The following is a 27,121-nucleotide window of genomic DNA, read 5'->3' as shown; positions in this document are numbered from 1 at the left end:
CCTCCCAGTGCCTCCTGCCTGCCATAAAACAGCTGTTAGGAGGAGGAACAGGGATGCCACAAGGGAGAAGGTGGAGAACAGGCAGGGTAGGAGTTTGGGGGGAAGGTGTGCAATGCGGGTGGGGCCGATCAACCCCTGCTAGAAGGAAAGTCATAATCTATTCTCCACAGTGATTTTGATTAACTGAGAAAACAATGAATGGAGCTGATTCATTGTCCAATGTTGGATCACTTACACGAGGAAGAATGTGATTATCAAAGGGGTCAGTCATCCACAGTTTGCATAGACTTTGGCTGGAATTACAGGTTCTCAGTACCTCTGAAAATTGAGCCCTAGGTTTCCACCATCTTGCAGCCCAGGAACATGGTTGTTCATCCTACTGTACTATGCCAGTAAGCAAAAAGAGAGCTCTACAGTAATTACACTTGTATATAACTGGTTGCTGACAACAAAAAAATATTTTTTGAAATCTACTTACACATTCTTAAATCCTGGAACATCAAATCATCCTCCCCAAGAGACAAATCAAATCTTAGATATATTAAATCAACATACAAACTTGTATAGAAAAATGTGATAAAATGTATATGAATAATTTTAAAATGTCCTCCACACATAGATGCGTTTCCAATGCAATCATGTATCCCCACCTTCTACCAATCTCTGCGCTCTCTACTCAAAGATAGAACATTGTATCAGATATACAGAATTATGTAATGGGGACACAGATGCGACAATAAGAAAATATACTATGATACCTTTCTTAATGAATGTCTGTAGGTCCAAGCTCTGTGGAGGCAAGGTGACCAGAACATAAAAGACGAAAAAACAAAGGTTTTGGACCATACTATTAAACATAAACATAAGTAGAGTCTAGTGCCATAAGGGAACATGGTGAGGTGCCTCTGAACATTCACTGGGTCAGTGCACTCTTATACTTTCCTGTAAGGGCACACCTTTTTACTCTCTAAACGGCCAGTCAAATTTGATAGCTGGTGTGGAATAACTTGGAGCCACAGTCCTACCATTTCACTGCCCTTTTTAAGGCCTTGTGCACCCCCAAGTTGCTAGAAAGGGGTGGAAGATACCCAGCACTCACCCTGCAGCCCGTAAGGACTTTTGGAATCTCCTTACACTATCCATCATCTCAGAGCTTCATAGTTTTATTTTCAAAATGCGCCTGTAATATTAGGTGCCATTAGCTCCATTTTATAGATGGGGAACTGAGATACAGAGAGTATGGTCAAGTTGTCAAAATGCCTACTTATTTTGGGTGCCCAATTTGAAACTCCTAGGCCCTGATTTATCAGAGTAATCAAGATTTTTATATGTAGGCTTGGCAGAATTTGATTTTTTATATATAGATCTAATTTTGACAAGTACTACTGAGATTTATTTGTAAAATTTTTTTCAATTTTTATCTATTTAAATGTTCAAAATTCAGGGAAATTATGGAGAGATCAGACAATAGGGAGCATCAGACAGTATTTATTTAATGTCTGAAATTCAAAAACTGAAAACTTTATAATCATTAAAACCCAAACTGTAAATATTTTATGTCAAAATATACTAAATAAATACCCTTAAATAAAACCAAAAGTTCTCAGGCATTTTTCTACTTTGCCTGTTTGTAAATTTTTATTTATTTTTGTTGTTTTTTGTGTGTACAGTGAAATTGACCTTTACCAACATTTACCAATACAAATCTAGTTCTTCCATGCCTATTAATATCACTTGTTCAAAGCACAGCTCTGATTGTTTCAGCTGAAGATGTAAGATCCCAACATATCTGCAAGTGATCCCAGGTGTCAAACTAGACTTCTGTGAAGGAGTCTACTACTCCTTTAAGAGTCAGCCAGGAGCTCACAATCAGAAATACTTGGGTAAAATCAATGAGATTCCCTGCCCCAACTAGCATGACCTATTTAAACACGATTAGGATGCTGAGCAAAAGAGAGGAGATTGGAAGCTAGACAGCTTACAAGAATCAGTTCACAGATTCCACAACAAACGGGATCCTTCTAATCATTTAAGTCTGACTGCCTGTATAACAAAGGCCACAGAACTTCCCCAAAATAATTCCTAGAGTATACTTATTAGAAAAAAAATCCAATCTTTATTTAAAAATTGTTAGTGATAATTCACAATGATCCTTGGTAAATTTTTCCAGTGGTCAACTACTCTCATTGTTAAACACTAAGGCTGTGTCTACTTTGGCATGATTTTGCGCAAAAGAAGGTGCTTTTGCGCAAAATCTTGCCGCCTGTCTACACTGACCACGAGTATTTGCGCAAGAACACTGACGTTGTAATGTACGAAATCAGTGCTTCTTGCACAAATACTCTGACGCTCCCACTCAGGAATAAGCGCTCTTGCACAAGTGTTCTTGCGCAAGAGGCCAGTGTAGACAGGCAGCCAAGACACTTTGCACAAAAGCAGTCTAAACGGAAAAAAGCCCTAATGGCCGCTTGGACGCTCCGTACCTGTAGGCAGCTCTGGACTTCCTGGTAACCCGAGACCCCTTAAAGGCAGACGCAGCCTTCAGAGGCCACGAGGCAGAAACCTTTCTGCTGCCTCTGCTCAGAGCTGTGCCACACGGCTCCTGCCGTCCCCAAAAGCCACCAAAGCAGGATGGCAGCTCCGGGGGGGGGGGGGGGGGGAACAGCCACCCGCACCCCCAGCACAGGAGGCCCCAAGGGGCAGAAAACGGAGGGCCCCATCCTGGTCCGCAAGAGGAGGCCCTCCACGACACCCGCTCCCGTCGCCGCAATGTGGATATCTTTGACCGCATGGCCCAGGCGCTCTGACACCAGGGACATCCAGCCCGCACCCTCGAGCAACTCTGGGCTAAGGTGAAAGAGCTGCTCCTGGGCTATGTCCGGGCCAGGGGGCAAGAGCCAACACCTGCCCCCACTACCAGTGGCTCCATCGCATCCTGGGGCAGGCACCACTCCAGGGACCGTCCATCCCTGTGGACAGCTGCAGACACTTCCTCACACCAGGACCAGCGAGGAGGGGGGGGAGGGAAGAAGAGCCAGCCAGCAGGTCGGACGACGAGGCCAACACTGTGACCCTCCACGCAGAGGTCCCCTCCGGCAGCCCCGATGTCTCCCGTGTGTCCTCAGAGGCAAGGGAAGGATCCACCAGTGAGTGTTGCACTTTGCACTCACAAGGGCAGGGGGGAGCCAGGTGCCAGGATGGGGAAGGGGGAGAGCGTGTCACTCAGGCCACATGAGCTGCACGCTGTGTAGTATTAGCAGTATGCAGCACGTGCAACCATGTGCAGCCTGGTGACCGAGCGGCATGTGGCTGCGGCAGGCAGCTCCAGGGCACGCCTGGGACCGTGCTGTTCACACACATCCGGCAGGACCAGGGGGGAAGGGTGGAGGCCGGCTGGAACCAGCCAGGGACCCAGGGGCTCAGGCCAGAGCCCGCACCTCCACAAGGGTGCAGCACACAGACCGGCACACTGTCCCATGCCTGGCTGTGAGGCACAGCCAGCTGCTCCTGGGAAAACCGCAGCCCTGTGAGCGTGGCCCCACTGAGCCCCTTGCCTGCTCCCGGTGCCTTGGCTGGCCCCCCGAGGGAAGTCCCCACTGTGGCCACACATGTCCCTGGGCTACCGTGTGTGAGGGCTACCGGGAGGGGGAGGGGGAGGGGGAAAGCGCTCGGGCTGGCCCTAGGGTCGCCTGAGTTTTGCTGCAAGGATGGTACACTCCCCAGTCACTCCCCTGGTTCCATCCAGGAGACATCCCACCTGATGGGGATCTGAGAGCCCAGACCATGTCTGCCATATGTGCTCCCAGGCACTGTGTCATTTATCTCACTCCCTGTCAAAACCATTGATTAGCCCAAAGCCTCACAGCCTGGAGGCAGACCTGCAGTGGCACCAGAAGGCCTGGGGCCTCTTCCAGGCCCAGTGCATGCGCATGGCAGATGCCATATCCACCCTCACTGCGCACATTGGCCACGCCATTCATTATGGCATGGCCTTGCCCCGCCCCATGCACCCGCCATCCCTCCTATAGCAATGCCTCCTGCTCCCGCAATGGCCCCTCCTGCTCCTGCCCCTCCAGCCTACGTCCCCAAGCTGCCTGCCCCAACGCGGCCTCAACCCCATGTGCAGGTCCACCCCCAAAGAAGCAGTTTCAGGGGCCATCCCTCCCAGTTGAGAGCCTCTCCCCTCCCCATTGTAAATAAAAAGTTCCAACTTTGTGTTAAAAAAAAAAAACCCTGTGTTGTTGTTTATTGGGAGGTAAGGAGGCAAGGGTTGGGGATGGGAGGGAGATGTAAAGGGAGACAGAGGAGACCCTACTATGGGGCCTGGGAGAACATCTCCGTCAGGGCCTCCCGGATGCACATCCCATCATGGTTCACCTGGCGGATGGCAGCTGTGCGGGGCTGTTCGTAGGCCTGACCCTCGCCTGCCATCCATGCCGGGAGGAAGGCCTCCCTGCTCCGCTCCACGAGATTGTGGCGCACGCAGCCACTACCTCTGGGAATTCCACTCAACCATCTCCAGACGGGTGAGCAAACAACGGAACTGGGCTTTCAGACGCCCGAAGGCACACTCCACTTGGTTTCAGGCCCAGTTGAGGCGGTTGTTGAACTGGGCCCGGTTGTGGTCCAGCCGCCTTGTGTAGGGCTGCATTAGCCAGGGCAGCAGGGGGTAGGCCGCGTCCCCCACAACACCTGTGGGCATGGGCACAACCCTGACAGTAAATTCCTGCTGGGGGAAGTAAGCGCCGGATCTTGCCACACTACTGTGGTGTCACCTGGGCTCGGATGGAGGGCATGGGGTATAAATATTAAATATTTATAAAATCTTTATTAAGTATTTATTCCCCACAGACAGGTTCTTAAAGACTGTAATCAAGTCACCTCTTAACTTTCTCTTTGTTAAGTTAACTAGACTGTACTTCCTAAGACAATCACTAAGGGTACGTCTAGACTACATGCCTCTGGCGACAGAGGCATGTAGATTAGGCTACCCGACATAGTAAAATGAAGCAGCGATTTAAATAATCACCGCTTCATTTAAATTTACATGGCTCAGCGCGATAGTCTGGACACGCGGGTGTCGACATCAAAGGTATCTGTCAACCACCCAGGTAAACCTCATCCCAGGAGGCATACCTAGGTGGTCGACAAATACCTTTGATGTCGACACCCGTGCGTCCAGACTATGGCGCTGAGCCGACAAACAGCTGATCAACTGTTTGTCTGCTCAGCGCGGCAGCCATGTAAATTTAAATGAAGCGGCGATTATTTAAATCACCGCTTCATTTTACTATGTCGGGTAGCCTAATCTACATGCCTCTGGCAACAGAGGCATGTAGTCTAGACGTACCCTAAGAAAACATAAGAACGGCCATACTGGGTCACACCAAAGATTCATCTAGCCCAGTATCCAGACTGCTGACAGTGGCCAATGCCAGATGCTCCACAGGGAGTGAACAGAACAGGAAATCTTCAAGCAATCCCTCTCCCACCACCCATTCCTAGTCTCTGACAGAGGCTAGGGACACCATTCTTACCCATCCTGGGCAATAGCCATTAATGGACCTAACCTCCATGAATTTATCTAGTTCTTGAACCCTGTTAAAGTCCTGGTCTTCACAATCTCCTCTGGCAAGGATTTCCACAGGCTGACCATGCGCCGTGTGAAGAAAAACTTCCTTTTGTTTGTTTTAAACCTGCTACCTATTAAGTTCATTTGGTGACCTCTAGTTTTTATGTTATGGGAACAAGTAAATAACTTTTCCTTATTCACTTTTTCCACACCAGTCATGATTTTATAGACCTCTATCATATCCCTCCTTCATCTCCTCTTTTCTAAGCTGAAAAGTTCATCTTTTTCATCTCTCTTCATATGGAACCCGTTCCAGATCTCTAATCATTTTTATGCCCTTTTCTGAACCTGTTCCAATATCTATATATATTTTTTGAGATGAGGCAACCACATCCATACTCAGTATTCAAGATGTGGGCATACCATTGTTTTATATAGAGGCAATAAGATGTCCTTTTCTAATGATTCCCAACATTTTGTTTGCTTTTTTGACTGACACTGCACAGTGAGTAGATGTTTTTAGAGAACTATCCACAATGACTCCAAGATCTCTCTCGAGTAGTTGTAGCTAACTTAATTCCCATCATACTATGTGCATGGTTGAGATTATTTTTTTCCAATCTCCATTACTTTATATTTATCAACATTACATTTCATTTGCCATTTTGTTCCCCAATCAGTTAGTTTGGTAAGATCTTTTTGAAGCTCTTCACAGTCTGCTTTAGTCTTAACTCTCTTGAGCAGTTTGGTATCATCTGCAAATTTTGCCACCTCACTATTACCCCTTTCTCCAGATCATTTATAAATAAGTTGAACAGGATTGGTCCCAGTACAGACCCTTCGGAGACACCACTAGTTACCTCTCTCTATTCTGAAAACTTACCATTTATTCCTACCCTTTGTTTCCTGTCTTTTAACCAGTTATAAGTCCATGAGAGAACCTTCCCTCTTATCCCTGACAACTTACTTTACTTAAGAGCCTTTGCTGAGGGGCCTTTTCAAAGGCTTTCTGGAAATCTAGATATACTATATATACTGGATCACTCTTGTCCACATGTTTGTTAACCCCCTCAAAGAACTCTAGATGATTAGTAAAACATGAGTTCCCTTTACAGGAACCATGTTGACTTTCCCCCAACAAATTATGTTCATCTATGTGTCTGACAATTTTATTCTTTACTATACTTTGAACTAATTTTCCTGGTACTCACATTAAACTTACCAGTCTGTAATTGCCAGGATCACCTTGAGAGCCTCTTTTAAATATTGGCATCACATTTGCTATCTTCTAGTCACTAGGTACAGAAGCCAATTAAAGGATATATTGTAAACCACAGTTAATAGTTCTGCAATTTCCCATTTGAGTTCTTTCAGAACTCTTGGGTGAATGCCATCTGGTTCCAGTGACTTGCTACTGTTAAGTTCATCAATTTGCTCCAAAACCTTCTCTAATGACACCTCAAGCTAGGATAATTCCTCAGATTTGTCACCTAAAAAGAATGGCTTAGGTTGGGGAAGCTCCCTAATGTCTTCAGCCGTGGAGACAGAAGCAAAGAATTCATTTAGTTTCCCCGCAATGACTTTATCATCTTTGAGTGCTCCTTTGACATCTCACTCATCCAGGGGTCCCACTGTTTGTTTAGCAGGCATCCTGCTTCTGATGTACTTAAACGTTTTGCTATTACTTTTTGAGTTTTTTTGCTAGCTCCCTCTTTTTGGCTTTTCTTATATTTTTGCACTTAATTTGACAGAGTTTATGTTCTTTTCTATTTTCCTCACTAGGATTTTACTTCCACTTTTTAAACTATGCCTTTTTATCTCTCCCTGCTTCTTTTACTTGGTTGGTAAGCCATGGGGGCGTTATTTTGGTTTTCTTACTATGTTTTTTTAATTTGGAGTATACATTTAAGTTGGGCCTCTATTATGGAGAAAAATTTCCATGCAGCTTGCAGAAATTTTACTTTTGTTACTTTAGCTTTAAATTTCTATTAAACTCATCTCCTAATTTTTGTGTAGCTCTCCTTTCTGGAATTACTACCCATAATGTAGAATATGATTCTGTGGAACATTTTGCTCCATTTAAGCTTTTTACTTAATTTGATTCTACATTTTCTTTCACGTACAGTGCCACTCCCCCACCAGCATGACCGGTTCTGTCCTTCTGATATATTTTGTACTTTGGTATGACTGTCACTTTGATTGTCCTCATTCCACCCAAACTTCTGTGATGCCTAGTATATCAATATTCCTTTAATACAAGACATTCTAGTTCACCCATCTTATTATTTAAACTTCTAGCATTTGTGCATACGCACTTTAAACATCTGTCACTCTTTATCTGTCTGCCATTTCCTAATGTGTCAGACTCTTTTTCATTTGATTCTGATCTTGCCCATACTTTATCATCTTCCATCCTCTCCTCTTTACTAGAACATAAAGAGTCTCTATTAATAGACCCTTCCCTAAGAGAGGTCTCTGTCCGATCCATGTGCTCCTCCACACCCATCGGCTTCCCCCCAGTCCTTAATTTAAAAACTGCTCTACAACCTTTTTAATGGTAAGTGCCAGCAATCTGGTTCCATTTTGGTTTAGGTGGAGCCCATCCTTCCTATATAGGCTCCCTTTTCTGCAAAGTTTCCCCAGTTCCTAATAAATCTAAACCCCTCCTCTCTAGACCATCATCTCATCCATTCATTGAGACTATGAAGTTTTGACTGCCTATCTGGCCCTGCACATGGAACTAGAAGCATTTCAGAGAAAACTACTATAGAGGTCCTGGATTTCAATCTCTTTCCTAGCAGCCTAAATTTGTCCTCCTGAACCTCTCTCCCACCCTTCCCTATGTCATTGGCACCTACATGTACCACAACCACTTGCTTCTCTCCTGAACTACACATAGGTCTATCTAGATGCCTTCAGAGATCCACAACCTTTGTACCAGGCAGACAAGTCACCATATGATTCTCCCAGTCACGGCAAACCCAGCTATCTGTATTTCTAATGATCGAATCCCCCATTACTAACACCTGCCTTTTCCTAATGACTGGAGTTCCCTCAGTGTAAGAGGATACTACAGCATCATCTGGAAGAAGGGTCCCCAACCATGGGATGGTTTCCCTTGGCTCCAGATTAATGTTTTCCTTCCCTGAGCCTTTCACCCTCCTTAACAGCACAGGGGCTGTCTGACTGGAGTTGGGACAGTTCTACTGTGTGCCAGAAAGTCCCATCAATGTACCTCTCTGCCTCCCTTAGCTCCTCCAAAACAGCCACGCTGGCCTCCAAAACCCATAAGCAATTTCTGAAGACACACACATGTCACCTGTCAAAAGAGCACATGCTACATTGGGTTCAATAAATAGAATAGCCCCCACTCTGCTGCTGGGCTTCTGCTTGCATTCTCTCCTACACATAATTAGATTGAAAGGGTTTTTATTTAAACAAGATAGTTTTGGGTGTAGTTTAGTTTGAAAACGTTAAAGAATGCCAAGTGTATCTAGCCCCCTTCAAGCTCCCTCTCTAAATTCCCTCACGAAACTCCCTGCTCCTGTTCTCTAGGATCCCTGGTTGCATAGTAGCTGGCTTTATAGAACACTGGCCTCCCCTTCCGGACAGCCCTGCTCCCTAGTTAAGGCTTAACCAATGAATAGAGGGGTCTACATTTCAAATTCTCAGTAAGAAGCTCACAGCTTCCAATTGCCAGCCTCAGCACACAGTCCTTCAAACAGCTCATCACATGGATCTCCAAACAAACAGAAAACCCAAGCTCAGCGCACAGTATCTTTCAGGCAACCAGCAAGTAACCCCCAAACACACACTACAGAGAGCAACTCATCCCAAAAGTCCCATAATCGCTCCTCCCTCACCCAGGACATGTTTTCTAATTAATCAATCATTCTCACAACTCTTCACTGAACCTTATCCAATTTATCAACATCTTTCCAGAATTGTAGGCACCAGAACTAGACATTGTATTCTAGCATCTGTTACATTTATGCCAAACAGAGAAGTAAAATAACCTTTCAATACCTACTCAAGATTACTCTGTTTATGTATCCAAGTATTGCCTTCGTCCTTTCAGGCACAGCGCTGGACTATGAGTTCATGTTCAGCTGATTATCTGTTATGGTCCACATTTTTATAAGCTCTTTGCTTTCCGGTATGTCTGGCCTGCATTCTTTGTTCTTAGATATATACACATTAAAATGCATGTTATTTGCTTAAGCCAAGTTTACCAAGTAGATCAGATCACTTTATAACAGTGAACTATGCTCTTCATTGTTTTCCCACTCCCTCCATTCCTTTGTATGACTCACAAAATTTATCAGTGAGGAGCTTATATTTTCTTCCAAGTCAAAAACAAAAATAGTAACAGTGTAAAACCTTAATGATCCCTGTGGGACTTAATTAGAAACCTACCCATTCATTGATGCTGCCCCATTTACAATTACAATAGTGATCTCTCTCCAGCTCCACAAAAACAGCCTGCTGTGGTCCAGAGACTTAGGTCCTAAGATAAGGACCTTTGGGTTTCCAAGGTCTTCATGAAATGAGACATACCTTCTTTTGGTTGATTTGTCTGGCTGCTTCTTTCCCTAATTCAGGGGTAGTCAATTATTTTTTGGCAAAGATCAAGTTTCTGGGCCAAGGTACAATCAACATCCAGAAAAAAAATCAAGAACAATAATGGTAGCAATAAATTAATAATATTTTAGGGTCTGTTCAAAAGTTTCTGGCAGATTTGACCCAAGGTCCATCTATTGACTATCCCTGCCCTAGTCTGTGCAAGTGGATTTACTGACACACAGATGGGGGAAGGTAAGGTAGCGCTCACCTGCAGTGCCACACCTGGCCAGAACGAGGTGCAGAGTATGGTCCATTCTTTTAGAGACACCCAGCAAAATAGTAGTATCACAATATTGGCCATACATGGCACAGACAGAAATAGTTTAATTCAGCTTCCTTAATCATGAAACCATTCTTTTCTTCCTGCCATCTCCTGCTTCTTTCACTACACATCATCTTACTTGTGCAACAGATAAGGCAAAGGTCCTACAGAAAAGAGTCACCTTTACTTCATAACCCTGATTCATGCCCTGATTCATTCTATGGTGTACACTGAATGAGGAAAAAATTGTGTGAAAATAGCAGCATGTGGCCATAGAAAGAGAAGGTGGACGAGGAAATATCTTTTATTGCACCAACTTCTGTTGTGAAAGAGACAAGTTCTTAAGATACACAAAGCTCTTCTTCATGTCTGGGGAAATATTCAGAGTATCACAGCTAAATATAAAATGGAAAAAATTACTTAGCACAAGTAGTTAGCACATATTGTACAAGACCATTGAAAGTGAAGTGCCTTGTAAACATCTTCACAGTCAAAGGACAAAAAGGGGAGGGAGTTAGAGTTTTGTAATAAGCCATGCATCCAGTGTCTTTATTAAGACTATGCTTTTTTTTGTGTTTACAAAAGTTATGAATGTAAGCTCCCAGGCACATCTTTTGAAAGTGTTTGCAGGACCAAGGGGTCAGATATGTAGTGACTGTTTCGTGAAAAGTATTCATTCAGACATGCTGTTTTTGTATGATTTTCCCTAGTTCATTTGAGAACATAATGCCTGGCTGGTTTCACCCACATAGCTGTTATTGGGACAAAAATGCAGGTGGGTAGATAAAGCCAGATAATCATGACATTCTTTATATGATTTTAAGATAAGGAGTTACATTAAAAAACTCTTTTTAATCAAACAAAAATAAATTCCATCGTATGAAACCATACCGACCCTTAAAATGGGTCCTCATTAGGCTCAGGAGTTTTATATCCAGAATATAGAGCTCTACCATTTGATCTAGGAAAGTAAGAGATAGAAATAGCAGACTTTACTGTCTACAAGGATGGACCAGCCACGATGGTGGAGAATGAGACCCATGTTATACAGTGGGTTTCAATTCTAGTAGCTAGACAGCTGAGGAATGCTGAGACTCAGGAATCCTGGGTTCCAATTCCAAGCTCTGGAAGGAAGTGTCCTCTAGTGGCCGTATTTCTCTATGTTCCAATCTTATGTCTATCTTTTGTCCTTCTGTCCCTTCTCCCATCTACCAGTGTTGATTCAAGTTTTTGTGTGCATGTTATTCCACTACTCCTGAAATTAGCTTCTGATTGCAATTTAAGGTGTTGAAATTGATCATTAGGGTTTGAGCCTTGGCTGTTGGATAATCGGCCTCTCTCAATTGTTACAGCAACTGAAGTCAATTGCAATGTTGAACCTAACAGCCCCTAAATTTAAGTCTGAAATGGTTGGGAGTCTGGCAGGGCATTTCAAAGCAGGCTCTTTGACTCTAGAATTCACTTTCTCTGCTGGCCCAAGAGAACCTAAAGCTTCAGTATGTAGGGATAACATATTAATGTATTAAAAATGATTCCCCCAAGTGGAAGTGACTCCCCATAATTTGTTCCCCACAACTTAAAGTGGTTAGATTTATTATTATTATTTGTTAAGATTGTTAAATGTTTAGATTTATTATTATTGCCCCTCTAGAATATAATTTATTAGGAATATAATATTAGGTCATTGAATGCTCTGTTCCCTTGAGACTTTCATCTTCCGTAAGAGCACTGGGGCTCTCAGTCTGGAGGTGGGACAGTACTACAGTGTCCCGGAAAGTCTCATCAACATATCTCTCTACCTGCCTTAGGTCCTCCAGTTCAGCCACCCTGGCCTCCAAAGCCCGAACTCGGTCTCTAAGGATCAGGAGCTCCTTGCAACGGGTGCACACACATGCCACCCGCCCACAGGGCAGGTAATCATACATGTTACACTCTGCTGCTGGGCTTCTGTCTCCATTTTTCTTATGAATAAGTTTAAGTATAAACTGGGCTTCTTTTTAAATCTCTAGAATATAGATTATTATAAGAGTTATGTTTTAAAGAAGGTCAGAAGTCACTAGTGCCCTCTAAACTCCCTCTCCAAACTCCCTGTTAGCTGCTCCTGTTCGCAAGCTCCCTGGTCACTGACTCACAGGCTTATATAACTCTGGTAGACCCTCCCCCTGACTGAGGCTCAGCCAATTAACAGAGGCTTCTAGATTTCAAACCTTTTAGAAGCTCCTTCAAACAAACTAACCAACCAGACAAACACAAGCTCAGCACACAGCAAATAACTCTCCCACACACAAACACACACCACAGACAGCCACTTACCACAAGGGTCCCATTTTTACTCTTTTACCTGGGTAACTCCCTCTCCAAACTCCCTGTTAGCTGCTCCTGTTTGCCTATAAAGTCCAGAACCTGCATCAGTTAGATTTTTGCTCGTTGATAAAATATCTTGAAAAACTTTCTGGCAATCCATATTATGCTGTGTGTCTCTGTCCAGGAAGATCCCCTTATAAGACAGTTATTGAGATATGGGAAGATTGTAATACCCTGACATCGTAGATAAGTCACAATGACTGGAAGTTTATTTGAAAATACCATGGGAGCAGATGAAAAGGCAAAGGGCAGGACTTGATACTGGAAATGTTCCGATGCTACTGCGAAACAGAGCAATTGTCTGTGGGATGGGTGAATGGTCTTGTGAAAATAGCCCTTGTGTAGATTGAGGGGTACAAGCCAGTCTCCCTTGTCTAGCACTGGGATTATAGATGCTAGAATAACCATTTTGAACCGCTGCTTGTGTAAGTATTTGTTGAGCCTGTGAAGATCTAGGATGGGTCTCCAACCCCGTTCTTTTTTCCGTGAGAAAGTAATTGGAGCAAAAGCCCCTGCCCCTGGTCGGGCACTCTCTCAATGGCTCATATGTCAAGGAGACAATGGACTTCTTGACTTAGGAGCTCTTCATGAGAGGGGACCCTGAAGAGGGACAGGGAAGGTGTGGAGGTTGGGGGAAGAGAAGTAAAGATGATGGTATACACTGATCTTATAATTTCGAGGACCCATCAGTCCATAATATTCATTGCCCACTGCTTGGAAAAAAAAAAAGAGGCGCAGGTGATGAAAAAATGTCCTTGCGTATTCGTGAGGTAGTTGCACAAGGAAGAGCTTGGGCAGACCCTCGACCAATGTCTCAAAACTGATGCTTGCTGGACTGCTAGGTAGTTCTGTGGCAGTTTCCACTGAGCTCATGATCTGGAGTGAAGTTGATCGAAACCTCTTTATTGGTGACAGGAGTATGAGAAGTCACATTGGCATGTCATGTATCGTCTGCATCGGGGGTGGCATGTACATTCCTAAAGTACACAATGTGGTGCAAGAGTCCTTACTCATGTGTAGGACCACATCAGCGCTGCAGCCACCCTACAATTCCGGTCAGCACAGGAAGTCAGTTTTTAACCCAGCTCCCCTCGTGGACCACAGCTCCCCTGCTACCTCATGCTGCTGCCTCTGACACAGCTCCTTGTGGACCATATCGCCCACACTTCTGGTCAGCGCAGGAAGCCAGTTTTTAAACCAGCCCCACATGTGGACCATATCCCTCTGTCACCTCCTTTTGAGGTAAATCAAATGTATTTTTGTTTTTCTGTAGGGCATGTAGGGGAGAGAACTCAAAACAAAAATCAATAATACTGATCACTGCCCTGGAATAACCACAAAATTAATATGCATGTATTGTGCTTTGAAAGTTAAAAAACATTTCAAAGCTATGTGTGTTAGGGTAGGAACAGAACAATTATTGTCTCTGATCTGCATCTCGTCTGCACCGATCAGCAGTAAAGCTGCCCTCAACCATGTGAGCTAACCTCAATGTCACGCCATTTATATTTTGAAATGTTAAGTTGTTATGCAATTTTACAAATTATTTTTTAGCTACTAGCAAGAACATGTGACCAAAGGGTAATTTATTCTTGGGAGTTATCTTTCCAGAGAACGTTGTTTAGAAGAGACAACACAGAATGAGCAAACTATGTGAAGATACCTTTATAGCTAGACTCACTATAGCAGGAAGAAGTGAGAGTGGTGTATAGCCTCGAAAGCGGTATTTATTTTTAGTTAGTATTTTATGTGTACTGCTGCAGAAGCTAGGACCTACAACCATGGACCAGCATCCCATTGTGTTAGACACTGCATATTCACAGGACAAAAAGAGTTCCTTCTCCAAAGAGCTTACAATCTAAGTATAATAAAGGAGAGAACAGATGGATAAAGATAGATAGGGGAATACAGGGAAACAATGACATAGTACTGGTTTGTGGGATAGGCAGAAGTCTCAACATACCAGCAGGCTGAAAAAAAAATTAAGGCATAGGATAGTTTTGAAGAGATTTAAGGATCTAAAGGAGAAAAAGGTCATGTACATTTAAAGGAAAATCCTTGCATGCATGAGCAGGGAGAAAGCAAAAAGAACTCAACTGCAAATGAGAGATGAATGTTAAGGTGGCAATAGGCCAGAAAGGGTTTTGAAAGTGAAGATCAATAGCTTGTGTGTGACACAATGGCAAGTCAAGATCAAAGAAAAGGATGATGCAGCAATCAAGAAGTGAGAGGCTGAGACACTGGTTGAGAATTTTAGCCATGTGGAAGATAAGAAAGGCTGCAACTTAAAGATATTATTTTAAAAGAATGTGCATAACTTAAATGTAGCAAGATGTGGAGATCTAGACTTAGGTCAGAGTCAAAGATGTTGCCCAGACTATGGATGAGAGTGGGAACATGGTCTTGTTGTCCACAGTCCTTGAGAAAGGAGGTATCAGTGAAAACTTGGAAGGAGCCTTAGCTTGAACTGACAGCTAGACATAGACATCTATGAGGATGTGGTAGATATATTTTAATTTAGACAGAAGATGACAGGTAGAGAGAGTAGGGAGATAGATCTGTGCATCATAGTTGAATGTGTGTCTGAGAATGAGATTACCCAAAGATAAGGTCTAGGGGGAGAAGAGAAGGACAGCACCCTGTGGAAGCCCCACAGAAAGTTAGAAAAGAATTATGGGGGAGGGGAGGAAGGAAATCATCTAAAGCACTTGCTGAAGGGAATTGTTTGATAAGTAGACAAGATCCAGGAGAGGTAACAGAGCAGAATTAAAGGGAGAACAAGATTTTAAAGCAAGCATGGCTAATGGTGCTGACAAGGCAAGGAGCATGAGGATAGAGCACTGGTTCTGAGATCTGGGTAGGAAGATGTCACTAGAAATTTTGGCCAGGGAAGTTCCAGTAGAGTGCAAGAAGCAGAGGCAGAAGTGGGGAGGGCTTGGGATGGAATTGGAGGAGCCAGACAGTGGTTGTAAACAGTTTGTGTAACTGTCATCAGCAGATTTGAACCTGAGACCTCTGGAGCTTAATGTAGGAGCCTCTACAGCTTGAGCTATCTAGCCAGTTGGCTTGCAGCTTAGGCTGTAGAGCTCACCTGTTCTTATCTTTCACAGTCAGTGGTCTAAATGCCACTACATGAGACAGTGAAACACAACCACTAGGTGCGTGGGTTACATTTGCTCAATTAACTTGGAGGTGAAAGGGGGAATGACCATAGTTGGAGAGGCAAGAAGAGTGAGGAGTTTTTAAAGATGAGAGTAAGAGATAAAGGAGAAGAGTGCTAATTGCTAGACAGCTATTAGAGACGGGTATCAAGGAAGGATTTACAAGATACACAAATGTACACTTTGTACATTACAAAATTTTACAGTGTTTGAATACAACTATTATGTGTTGAATATGATTATTCCTGGTCTGATCAGCACTCTGTCAAAATCTTGTCATAACTGTGTTTAAAGGCAGAGAAAGCAGCACAAACAGAACCATAATCTTGTAAACAAGCTGTGACTCCATAATCTATACAGTAATCTTATTTCTATTGTAGTCAAGCCTATGGGATCCTACCTACATTGTGCTAGGCACTGTGTAAACACAATCCTACCATGAAGAGCTAACAGCGTAACCAACATGTACAAATGGTGATGATGCAGAAATAGAGCTAATGGCTGGACACTATGAAAGATGTTTTTGTCTGGAAAATGTCTTTTTTGGGTCTACATTATTTTACAATTTTGAATGTTCATTACTTGAAATGGGAAAAGAGAAACAGGATACCCTGTGGTACCGCAGATGCTACTAAGCTTTGGAACTGGGAAAGACAATTGGAGGGGATTCTGCACAGCACTGGAGATGAGGGGCAAAGCAGAGAACAGGTAACTCTTATAGTGATCAGAAGCTCTGCGTGTTTCCTCGCTTCTATGAGTCAACTCCCATTAGACCTAGAGACTCTTGATTCCTGCTCCCACTCTCATTCTGGACTCTCTGCAGACCTTCTAAAGTTCACCACATGTGTGGCAAACAAGTCAGAAGGAGAAGTGGACCAGAAGTGCATTTTAATGATAGACACAACAAGCTGTGCCAATGTTAACATGTCCAGAGAGAGGCAAATATGGAAACTGCAACTGGAGAGGAGTCAGGAAGTTAATGGGAATATGACTTTGGAAAGCCAAAAGGGCTGTAAATCCTACCAGGGCCAAGGAAAATGTAGCATGGCACTCTTTGGGCCCTCTGAACTGGAGTTATAGTGGGGGACCTGGGAAATTTAGGATCCTTATAGGGCTCCAGGAGTCCTCCAGGCATGGGGAAAGCTGGAATCTAGCTTTAAAACTATGTGACTCTGCAAGTGTTTGTGGTAGCTATCTTCCAGCTGCTGTCTATTCAGGACTGTATCTTGTATAGTTTTAATTGTATGAAATTCAGTAGCAGCTATCTTCACTACTGGTTCTAAAAATATTTCACAATCTATAGTATTTATTTAAGATACAATTTCCAGTACTCTCTGATAAGCTTCAAGTTTATAGAAGACAGCTCATTGCATCCATTTTACTTCTTAAATTACCACATACTATTATCTCAAGTGTACCATCACCAGCTTTGGCTAGTCAAAGCAAAGAAGATACCAGGAAGGCAGAGGGAGAGTTAAAATAAATTAAGTATTTTCATGGTTAGGAAAGTGCATTTCAGACCCGCAGGAATGCTATTTAAATATTATTTTTCCAAGTATTCAGACAGGATAGAGGGAAGGTTAGAAGGCTCAAGTGAGAGGAAACTTGATCTTCACTCCCTTACTTACTCAACTCATCTGTGAAACTAATGTAAATATTTATTCAAACCTCTGCAGCTGAATTCCCAGTGCTATGTATTTTTATATCAGTCAATTTCCCTTTCATCCTTTAGATGGGCACATACTGCACAATAATGGAAAATAGAAAACAGGCTGCACAATGAGATGTTCACCAGACAATGTGATAGTGCTAAGTGGCCTTTTCTTCAGTGATGCTTTCTTTTCCACACAAGACCTATACAATACCAGCCACAGAATTTGCTAACATTTTTCAAAAACCCAGGTTTCCTTGTGACATTTGCTACTAAAAGTATCATTTTGACTTAAAACTCTCCCTTATTTGATCATGGCATTTAACAAATGAGAAGCCATTTTTTCCTTCGACTAAAGTTGTAGAGTTTCAGAGGATTAGCTATGTTAGTCTGAAAAAACGAAAACAATGAATAGTCCTGCAGCATGATACAAGACTATTCATTGTTTTAAGATTTTTGAAGTTGTAGAGACCCATAAAATTATTGCACTGTGATATCCTTGTGTTGTTTATGTCGCACTAGTGTATCTATAAGCGATGATGCCATTGTGTCTTTAAAACAGAAAAGTCTCCATGCTACAGAGACATATTTTGCTTTCTTTTTTTTTCCCCCCCAATTTCATCTCCCAGGTGCTGGGGCTTGTCTCTCATTTTCCATACCTATTGGCAACTGAGACTCAACGTGGTAACTCTCTCTGCCTTTTCCCTATTTTCCTGGATGTGAGTTACAGTCTTACCTATCATGGGAAAATAGGACTGGGATACAGATAATAATCTCTCACATGAATATGTTTGTCTGCCTGGCCCTCCTCATTCTGCCTGACAAACATAAATCAGGAAGTTTGGTAACTGGCCATTGTGATAAGTGTTTGTGTTCCAGGCAAACCAGATGGAAGGACAGTCAGGTATATAGACAGCCCTTTAGAATCTTTTTAAGTAATAAAATGTGTAAAAAACACACAAAATAGTCAGACACTATCTGCCAGATGATACAGCAAAAATAGAAATTCTCTTAAAAATGAAAAAATATTCAGTATTATATAATTTCTCATCATACATTCTACATGAAATCTTTTCATATAAAGATAAGCACACTCCCATTCTCAAACAAAAACACTATTGTTATTACCCTTTGTTTTAACAACTAGCATGTTAAAATTGTAAATAATAAATCCAGAAATATAATTTATGCTATCATGTGCCGAAAGTGTCTGTCTGCTATGTACATTGGACAAACGTCTCAGATACTTCGCCAAAGGATCAATGCCCACAAAACAGATATCAGACAGGATCACAAAGAAAAAACAGTTTCTTGCCATTTCAACCAGAAAGGACACTGTCTCAACAACTTAACTACCTGCATCCTGCTACAAAGACCTTTCAAATCTGCACTTGAAAGGGAATCCTCTGAACTGTCATTCATGCTAAAATTCGACACTCCACATTTGAGTTTAAACAAAGGATCTAGTTATCTTACCCATTACAAAGATAGCTTCCCCAATTATCACCTCTAATATCATTAGCCCACAGACATTCACATTCCCCCCCCCCATCCTCCTTCTGTTCTGAAATTTGATTTGTCCTTTTCATATGTGTTCATTTTTTTAAATTGTATCCTTTGGTATATATGGTTGTGACTATTTTCTTCCACTACTTGATCTGAGGAAGTGGGTCTGGCCCACGAAAGCTCATCATCTAATAAACCATCTTGTTAGTCTTTAAAGTGCTACATAGTCCTGTATTTTGCTTCAGCTACACCAGACTAACACGGCTACATTTCTATTACTACTCTTTTCCCATGTGTTATGATACAAGATTTAATTACCGGTACATTAACACATTTTATTCTGGCTTTAATTATGGCACATCCTGACTGTTGAGTGCTTGACTTTACAGACTTACCATTCTTTTAACACAGTGTGTGTGTGTGTGTGTGTGTGTGTGTGTGTGTGTGTGTGTGTGTGTGTGTGTGTGTGTGTGTGACAGACACCAACAGTTCCATTTCTGAAGGAGAGCGTAATATAACAGGCACTAACGCTGATGACCTGTCCCTGTCCTCTCTCTTCCTCACACCTGGCTTTTCATCCTAGCCCCGTTTACCTTGCCTAACCAATCCTAGTCTTCAAGCTTCACGCTTTTCATCCCAGTTCCAGTCTTTTTGCCCCGCTACAGGACATCTCCTTTCTGGCCTCCCTGTCCAAACCCTAGTATTTCCCCCTTCCAAGGATCTCCCATCTCATAGTCTCAGTCCTAAACTCTTGGTCCAGCCAGTACTAGTTTTCCCTTCCTATCTTCTTATGCAATCTCTCTTTCCCACCCCACCCCAGCTTCCTGTCATCCCCCATCTACCATTATTTCCTGTTCTCCACTGGCATCCGGTCCCAACTCCCTGCCACCTCTTCAGCCATTTTCAGTCTCCCCACTCTGATTCCTTGTTCCTGTCTCTTTGACCGTCCAACCTCTGTTTACCCTTTTTCCTGTCCAGCTCTAGTCTTCCCTGAATCAAATCTGGCACTGTCCTCTGTGTTGACTCAGAAGTGCAAGTAAGAACACAAGTGAGACAGACCCCTGCCTTTAGTTCCAGTGTCTGGCTCCCTTGGGAATGGACCAGAGTCACTCTGGAAGATGGTGTGTGCACAGTCCTGTCAGTACTAGGACGGAGCTGACTTAATGCACACAATCTTTTTGGCCAAATTTGGCCAGATATACCCGAAGAGGCTTTACTGAGCAAAACCTAATATAGATATATAATTTGATTATTAAAATAGAGTAACATACATTTTTTTCCTCTTTCTTGCCATGGCGAGAAGCAGACTCTTGTGATGTTGTCATTTTCAGTTCTGTTTTGGAACTGGGAACATTTGAGGAACTCTGGCCATGAAGAATTCACCATCCCCAAAACTGGTTCACAGCCTTCCTTTGCTGCCTCACAAAATGATCTACAGGGCAGGAGTCCTCGACTGGAGGAAAGAAAGAAAGAAAGAAGAAACCAAGAAATAGTTGATTTGCTTGTGAAATTATTTCCACTTTTTTTTAAATCAACATATTTCATTAATTGCATCTTCAACAAACTATGCAGAGTAATATGAAAGTAGACAAAATGATCTGGAGCTAAATTTTCATTTTTCACTGATGGTCCCATCTACTCTGAATATCCTACAAACCACACTAGCAATGAAGATTAAGCTTGATTCAAACTTGGTTGAAAAAACAGTATAACATGTTTAAAGAAATTGTATTAGTCTATTTTATTTGCTTACTTTGACATATACGTATGTCTCCCTGTCATATATGCTGCCCCCATTCATACACATACATCTACAAATATGCATATCCGAACAAGAGAAAAATTACAACTCATAAATGTGAAATACCAGCAATAATTTTCTAATTAGATGTTTGTATTTATTTATTATTTCAATATATTAATGCATTTATGAGTGAGCTGGAAAAAAGTGATCAGTGAGAAAGCAAAATATGTAGATGACACAAAATTAATGAAGTTAGTCAAGACCTGAAAAAACTGTGAAGGACATCAGAGCCCCTCACCAAAGGCAAGATGATGGCAGATGAAATTCAGTGCTGACAAATACAAAATAATACCTATAGGCAGAAAAAATATGAAGAATTCATATACCTTATTTGATTCTAAATTACCATTAACAGTATATTGCAGCCAGACCAGTGAAACACTGCTCAGTGTGCAACAGTGGTCAAATAAACAAACCAAATGTATGAGAAATGGGATAGAGAAAGCTACTGAAAATATAACACAATTGTATAAACCAATTGTATACGCTCATATGGCCTACTTTGTCCTACATCAAAAAAATCAGCAACAATAAATTAGGCTTAGAAACATGTGATGAGAAAAATTCTGATACGATAAACAATTGCAAAAAACTGGGCCTATTTATTTTACAGCAGATACAGACAAAAAGGGAAAAGACTATAAACCAATGGTTCCCAAACTTTTCGGCATCATGTCCCCTTTTTGATTTTTGAGAAACCCTCATCGCCCCCTGTGACAGACCTGGCCGTGTCAGGGCACAGCTAAGGGCGTCCGCTCAGGGCGAATTGCTCAAATCCGGGGCTCCTTACAGCCCCTGACTTGCGACCTCTCCAAATAGGCCACAAACCAGTCTCACAGAGCGCTTCAGCAGCCTGCCTGAAGCCTCCCGAGCAAAACCCCTCTGACACCCCAGCAATATCCGTGCCCCAGATGGCCCCGGGCCTATACACAGGTGGGGGGTCCTAGCACCCAATCCCACCTACCCCGAACAAGTTCTGTCCGGTTCCAAGAAACCAGCCACAGATCCCTGGTCAATTTACCCTCTGGATCTTACCCACAAATCACGCTGGGCCAATCCTTCAGAATCTATATCTAAAGGTTTATTATTACAAGAAAGAAAAGCCTGAGAGTAAGGTTATTAAAGTACAGTACGTTACATGCACCGAATCTCCCAGTTCTCGATGCAGGCTCTAGCAGAGATATTGCAGCTGCTGGTTAAAAGTCCTTATTGCACATCCTACGATCAGGATGGGTTCACAGGTCTTCCGGGCTCTTCAATCCCTGCAGTGCTGCCTCTGGGATGAAGTGCTGAGCTGAGAACAAAATGGCCTCGACCACATGGCCTCTTTTATTCCCTTCCTGGCCTCTTCTTGTATGCAGCAAGTCACCTGGTCAGAGGCCAATCTCTATGTTTCCTGCTGGCTGCCCTCAGGTGACAAATCCCATTCTTTGGGTGTGTCCATAGCCTATTGAGAGTCATTGTTCCACAGGGCTTTGCTACTCAGCCTGTCCATAGCCATGCTTAACCACATTCACAGAAATATTCAGCTTCCACACAGATTACAGATTCCTACCTACACACATAGACATTATATACTCACATAAATAGTGTACATAAGATTAACAAACAATAAGCTCCCATTCAATACCCCACATGGCTCCCCCCATACCAATTTCTGGGGCCAACACCCCCACCTAGGGGTGCAGCAGCGATCTGGCTGCTTCCCTCCAATTCAGTAACGTGACACCCCCCCAAAAAAAAACAGCAACAAAATTTGAGGGGGGCGGAAAGGAACTGAGGAGCATTGCCTTTTTGAGAGCAGAGCAGGCATTACCCTTTTAAAGAGGCCATTTTGAAGTCTGCCCCAGTGGCTGAGCAGTGGGTGGGGATTGATGGGGACAGGCTGGGTTGCCTCACGCCCCTCCTTCCCGAGAATTTCTTCATGTCCCCCCCCAGTGGGGCATGCCTCCCAGTTTGGGAACCCATGCTATAAACAAATTTGTAAATGATCTAGAGAAGGTAAATCAGGAATTCTATTCTAATACATGAACAAGGAGATTGAATTAAATTAAAATGTAAAATTTAAAACTCATGCAAGAAATAATTTTTCATACAACATAATTAGCTTTTGGAACTCACTACAAGATACCATTGAGCGTATAGTTTAATAGGATTCTGAAAAGGATAATTTCTCTGGATTAAAAGAATATCCACAATTATTATGGTAAGGATTAAACAAAGTTAAGAGTATTGAAGGAATGTCACCTCTTTTTTCTTGAAGAAATAAACCAGCTTCTAACTATTGGGGATTAAAAAGAAACTTTTCCTGTAGGTATCTTATTCCATAACTCATTTCTTCATGGTTTCCTCCATCTTCCTCTGAAGCAGCTAGTACTGGCCAATATCCTCCCAAAGTATGAAGTTCATGTGTCTATAATTTTAGTACCATAAGATGTCAGAAAATAAAGCTTATGCAAAAGCTAGCATCAATCCAGATCTGAGTTTTGTTAATCCTCAGTCCCTAAGAAGGGAGTAATTTTTACACCAAAAATTCCAAATTTGTGGTAACAAGGTGTAGAAACCATTTCATATTTAGCTAGAAGCCATTTGTATCATAGAAGCCATTTAAGTTGCCTGCTTTTGCACGTACGCTAGAAAGTGAACGGACCTTCACCGATGTGAGAAAAGCCAGGAGGATGAAATGTTGGAATGAGTTAATGAACTATTTTGAGCTGAAGCTCCTACTCCCTAATACCTGTTTCTTTCTATGCTGATAGTAGTTTCTCTTTGAAGTTCGCTTTGATTTCTTGCCCTGACATCAGACTTGTTTGGTTAAGGGTATAAAATACTAGGATTGATTGTGCTGAACAGCTTGAATGGGCCCGGTTCTGCCGGGGTCACGTTTGGCTCACTTTGTGCCTTATTGATCAATAAAGCTGTTTGTTAGCTGCCTAAACACATAGAAGTCTTTTGCTTCGACAAAGGAAACAGTTCTTTGATAGGATAATTTTCCAGCTTTTGTTCAAAGCCATTCAAGAGTTTGAAATATTAGAGTAAATTTTGGGGATACGGCTTAGTAGGATATATATGAATGATTTGGGATGACCATCATTACTCTTGCATGTCAGTCATGTATGAGCTATAAGCATATCCTAACTTACGCTATTAAAATTCTTATACCTCACAAGAGCAACCATGCTAGTAGAAATAACTTCACAGCCAGAAGGGGTGTTTATTTATCTCCAACTACATCGACATTGCAGCCTTCTTCTGCAAAAGCTTATGCAAAAGAAGTGCAGAGCAGAATAATGCTGCACTTAATTTGCATAATTAATTAGCAGCAATTTTTGTGCAAGAGGCTTTTGCGCAAAAGGAGCTCGGTAGATGGCTCCTTTTTGCGCAAAATCCCCCTCTTGCACAAAAGCTGTTCTTCCTCATTTTTCAGGAAGAAGGGTTCTTGTGCAGGGGGGGAGTTTGCAAAAAGGAGCGGTTTACACAGCTACTTTTTGCACAAAAGTCTCTTGCACAAAAAGGCTGCTAATTAATTATGCAAATGAAGCATGGTGATATTCTATTCCATACTTCATTTGCATAAGCTTTTGCAAAAGAAGGCTGCAGTATGGATGTAGCCTTCAAGGGACAGGTCCTGTCTTTTCTCATGCAGAGCTGCAAAGGGTCCCTGGAAGCAGAGTAAGTGCAATTTATCAGTACAAGGCTGGGTGCCTGATCTGGGAACCACCAAATGGCTTCATTAGAGTCCATTTGCATGGCAGAGTGCAGGATGTGAGGAAGGAAAGGAACAGGCCAAAGGATTTGCTACCATGCAAGTTCTTCACCTCACAGAAGGTATATGTAAGGAGCATGGAGGCTAATTTAGCATAGCCCCGATAGTGGGGCTCTGTAAATTCTCCTGACATGTGAGAGGCTTTTCACCTCTTGCTCGTCTGTTCACAACCCGGTCTGGCTCCTCAGAGTGAGTACTATAATAAGGGTTTAGCCCTAAGTGACTACAATTTGTGGAAGTAGATAGGCCAAGATTTTCACGTCCATATCTGGGCTCGTAAATAAGACGCCTGATTTTCAGAAGTGCTGAGCACTTAGTGGCTCCTGCTGACTTGACGGTTTCCCTAGTTGAGTGTAAAAGTGGATTAATTTGTCAATAACAAAAGTGACACTATGCTGAGAACCGAAAACTAAGTAGATGTAGGACTATCAGTGGTGAAAGGGAGAAAGATGAAGGAGCTCACATGTTTATGAGCCCGAGCCTTCTATTTTATAAATTTAAAACTTATAGTAGATCAAAATCCCAAGAGTCTGAGGAGATTTCCATTTCCCCACTTTGACTTGTGTCAACTAGTATTTCTGAAATCAGTCTAATGGCATTTTTCTGCTTAAACACTGATGAAGTGAATGTACAACCAGTATCCTTATCATGTTTACTGAGCATCCTGATTGGCGGTGGAGCTGGAACTGGTGTTTACATATACACGGTCTTTGAAGATCTGTTCGGAAAGTCATGTTAAGAACTTTCACACAATGCTAAATGCATTTTACACACTGAAGTGTGGGAATTATTATCTCTGAGATAAAGACTTGTTTCTCTAAATTTGTCTCCTGTGGCTCCCTGAGTGATTATTTCCAAGCAACAAATAAACTGTCAACTACAAATAAACACATTTTAAATAGTACCTTTCACCAGGACTTTATGTCATGCTGAAGGCAGATAGTTTCAATATTATATAAAAGGTCTGGCTGAGTGCAGAAGAAAAACAAGTGGCTTCTAGATTCTCCTGTTGACAGTAAAAGCTGCTGGGTTATTAATATTCTCTTGATGTTTCCAGCATGCTGTTCTAGTAATTGAAGACTATCTGAACCAGTAAAACCCACTTCAGATAAAGTCACTCAAAATCCATGTTTCCCATTTTTCATGGAGCCTATTTTTGAAGGAAGGAAAAGAATGAAAATATTAGAGGGTGCATTTGTGTATGGGGTCTTTCAGTCAATATTTATCTGCAAAACAGGCCAAATACAGTCCCCCTCTCACTCCTGGGAATATGGGAAGACAAACTGTTAACAATTCCTTCCAGGCACTTTTTTCTGCCCAAAGAGCATATATGGGTAATACAAATACCTTAATAATAATTTAGAAATTACTAGGCTTTTAAAAGACAATGGCATGTGATTAAATAAACCAACAGAAAGCACATACTTATGGAACGTTATATATGCATGATCATATCTGTGCAAAGTTACTCATGAGTAGTCTCGTTCACTTCAGCAAGAATGCTTGCATAACTAAGGGTTGAGCAATCAATCCTACAATTTGTGTGTATGTGTACAGGAAATTCTAGAATAAATATTTTCAAAGATGTTTAAAAATGGTGGTGAAGTTGTATGGGGCTATGCCATTCCAATAGTTCAGCAATAAATGAGATGTCGTATGTAAAACAGAATTAGATATTAATTTACTGAATTTATCCACTTAATCTATAAAGGCTAATCTTTTAAAGTCCTAACTGTTCCTTCAAATTTAAAAAAATGTATAAATTACAATCCAAACAACATTTGAATGCAAAGATGCAAAGGGCATAATTAATGAGATAATTGATTAATTCATTAACTATGAGTCTCTCTCAGTCTGATAGAATCCATCTGTTGGACTCAAGGAACAACTAAAAGTCCATCTATTCTTTTAACCTTTGACTGCAGGGGTAATGACAGGGTTATTTGTTATATTTAACAATTCTGTGGTTTGGGTATATTTATTTTTTGTTAAAACTATTTAACTAATTATGTATTTTTTAAAGATTTGTACAAACACACCATAACGATTGAGAGGGACACGTTTTTTAAAAAATTAAGCATTTTGAGACTCTCATATGAAAGACATGCTTTGCTCAGTAGGGCTGGACTTAAGGAAATTCTCAAATGCTTTACTGACCAACACTGAACACTTATGCTTTGCATACATAAACAGATAATGATCTTAAAATAAAAATAATCTGATTATCTACATAGAACCTGACTTGGACAATGAAGTGAAAACAGTACAGAGAAAGTGATTCTCTAAAGTTTCTACTTGCCATGATAAGTTTTAAGTAGTATTTCTCACTAATCGCCTTATTAAAAAACCCAAACAAAATCCGCTAGGGTTGTTGTGAGTACTATGTTCTTCTAATTTACAGGAATGACCAAG

General features: G+C 42.0%; 1 protein-coding gene across 8 annotated transcripts in view; it reads right to left on the bottom strand.

Annotated features, from left to right (window-relative positions):
* The window catches only part of CORIN (corin, serine peptidase), a 219,541-nt gene that overhangs the window by 94,906 nt on the left and 97,514 nt on the right, over positions 1-27,121 (bottom strand). For all 8 annotated transcript variants that reach the window (XM_075930473.1, XM_075930474.1, XM_075930477.1 and 5 more), the window contains one exon: positions 20,411-20,592. In XM_075930473.1, the coding sequence (XP_075786588.1) occupies positions 20,411-20,592 (182 nt within the window). The remainder of the gene's footprint in view (positions 1-20,410; positions 20,593-27,121) is intronic.

This window comes from Pelodiscus sinensis, chromosome 5, assembly GCF_049634645.1.
Source record: "Pelodiscus sinensis isolate JC-2024 chromosome 5, ASM4963464v1, whole genome shotgun sequence".
NCBI classification, from domain to species: domain Eukaryota; kingdom Metazoa; phylum Chordata; order Testudines; family Trionychidae; genus Pelodiscus; species Pelodiscus sinensis.
Note: the sequence above shows the minus strand (reverse complement) of the source record. Positions and strands in the feature narration are given on the sequence as shown.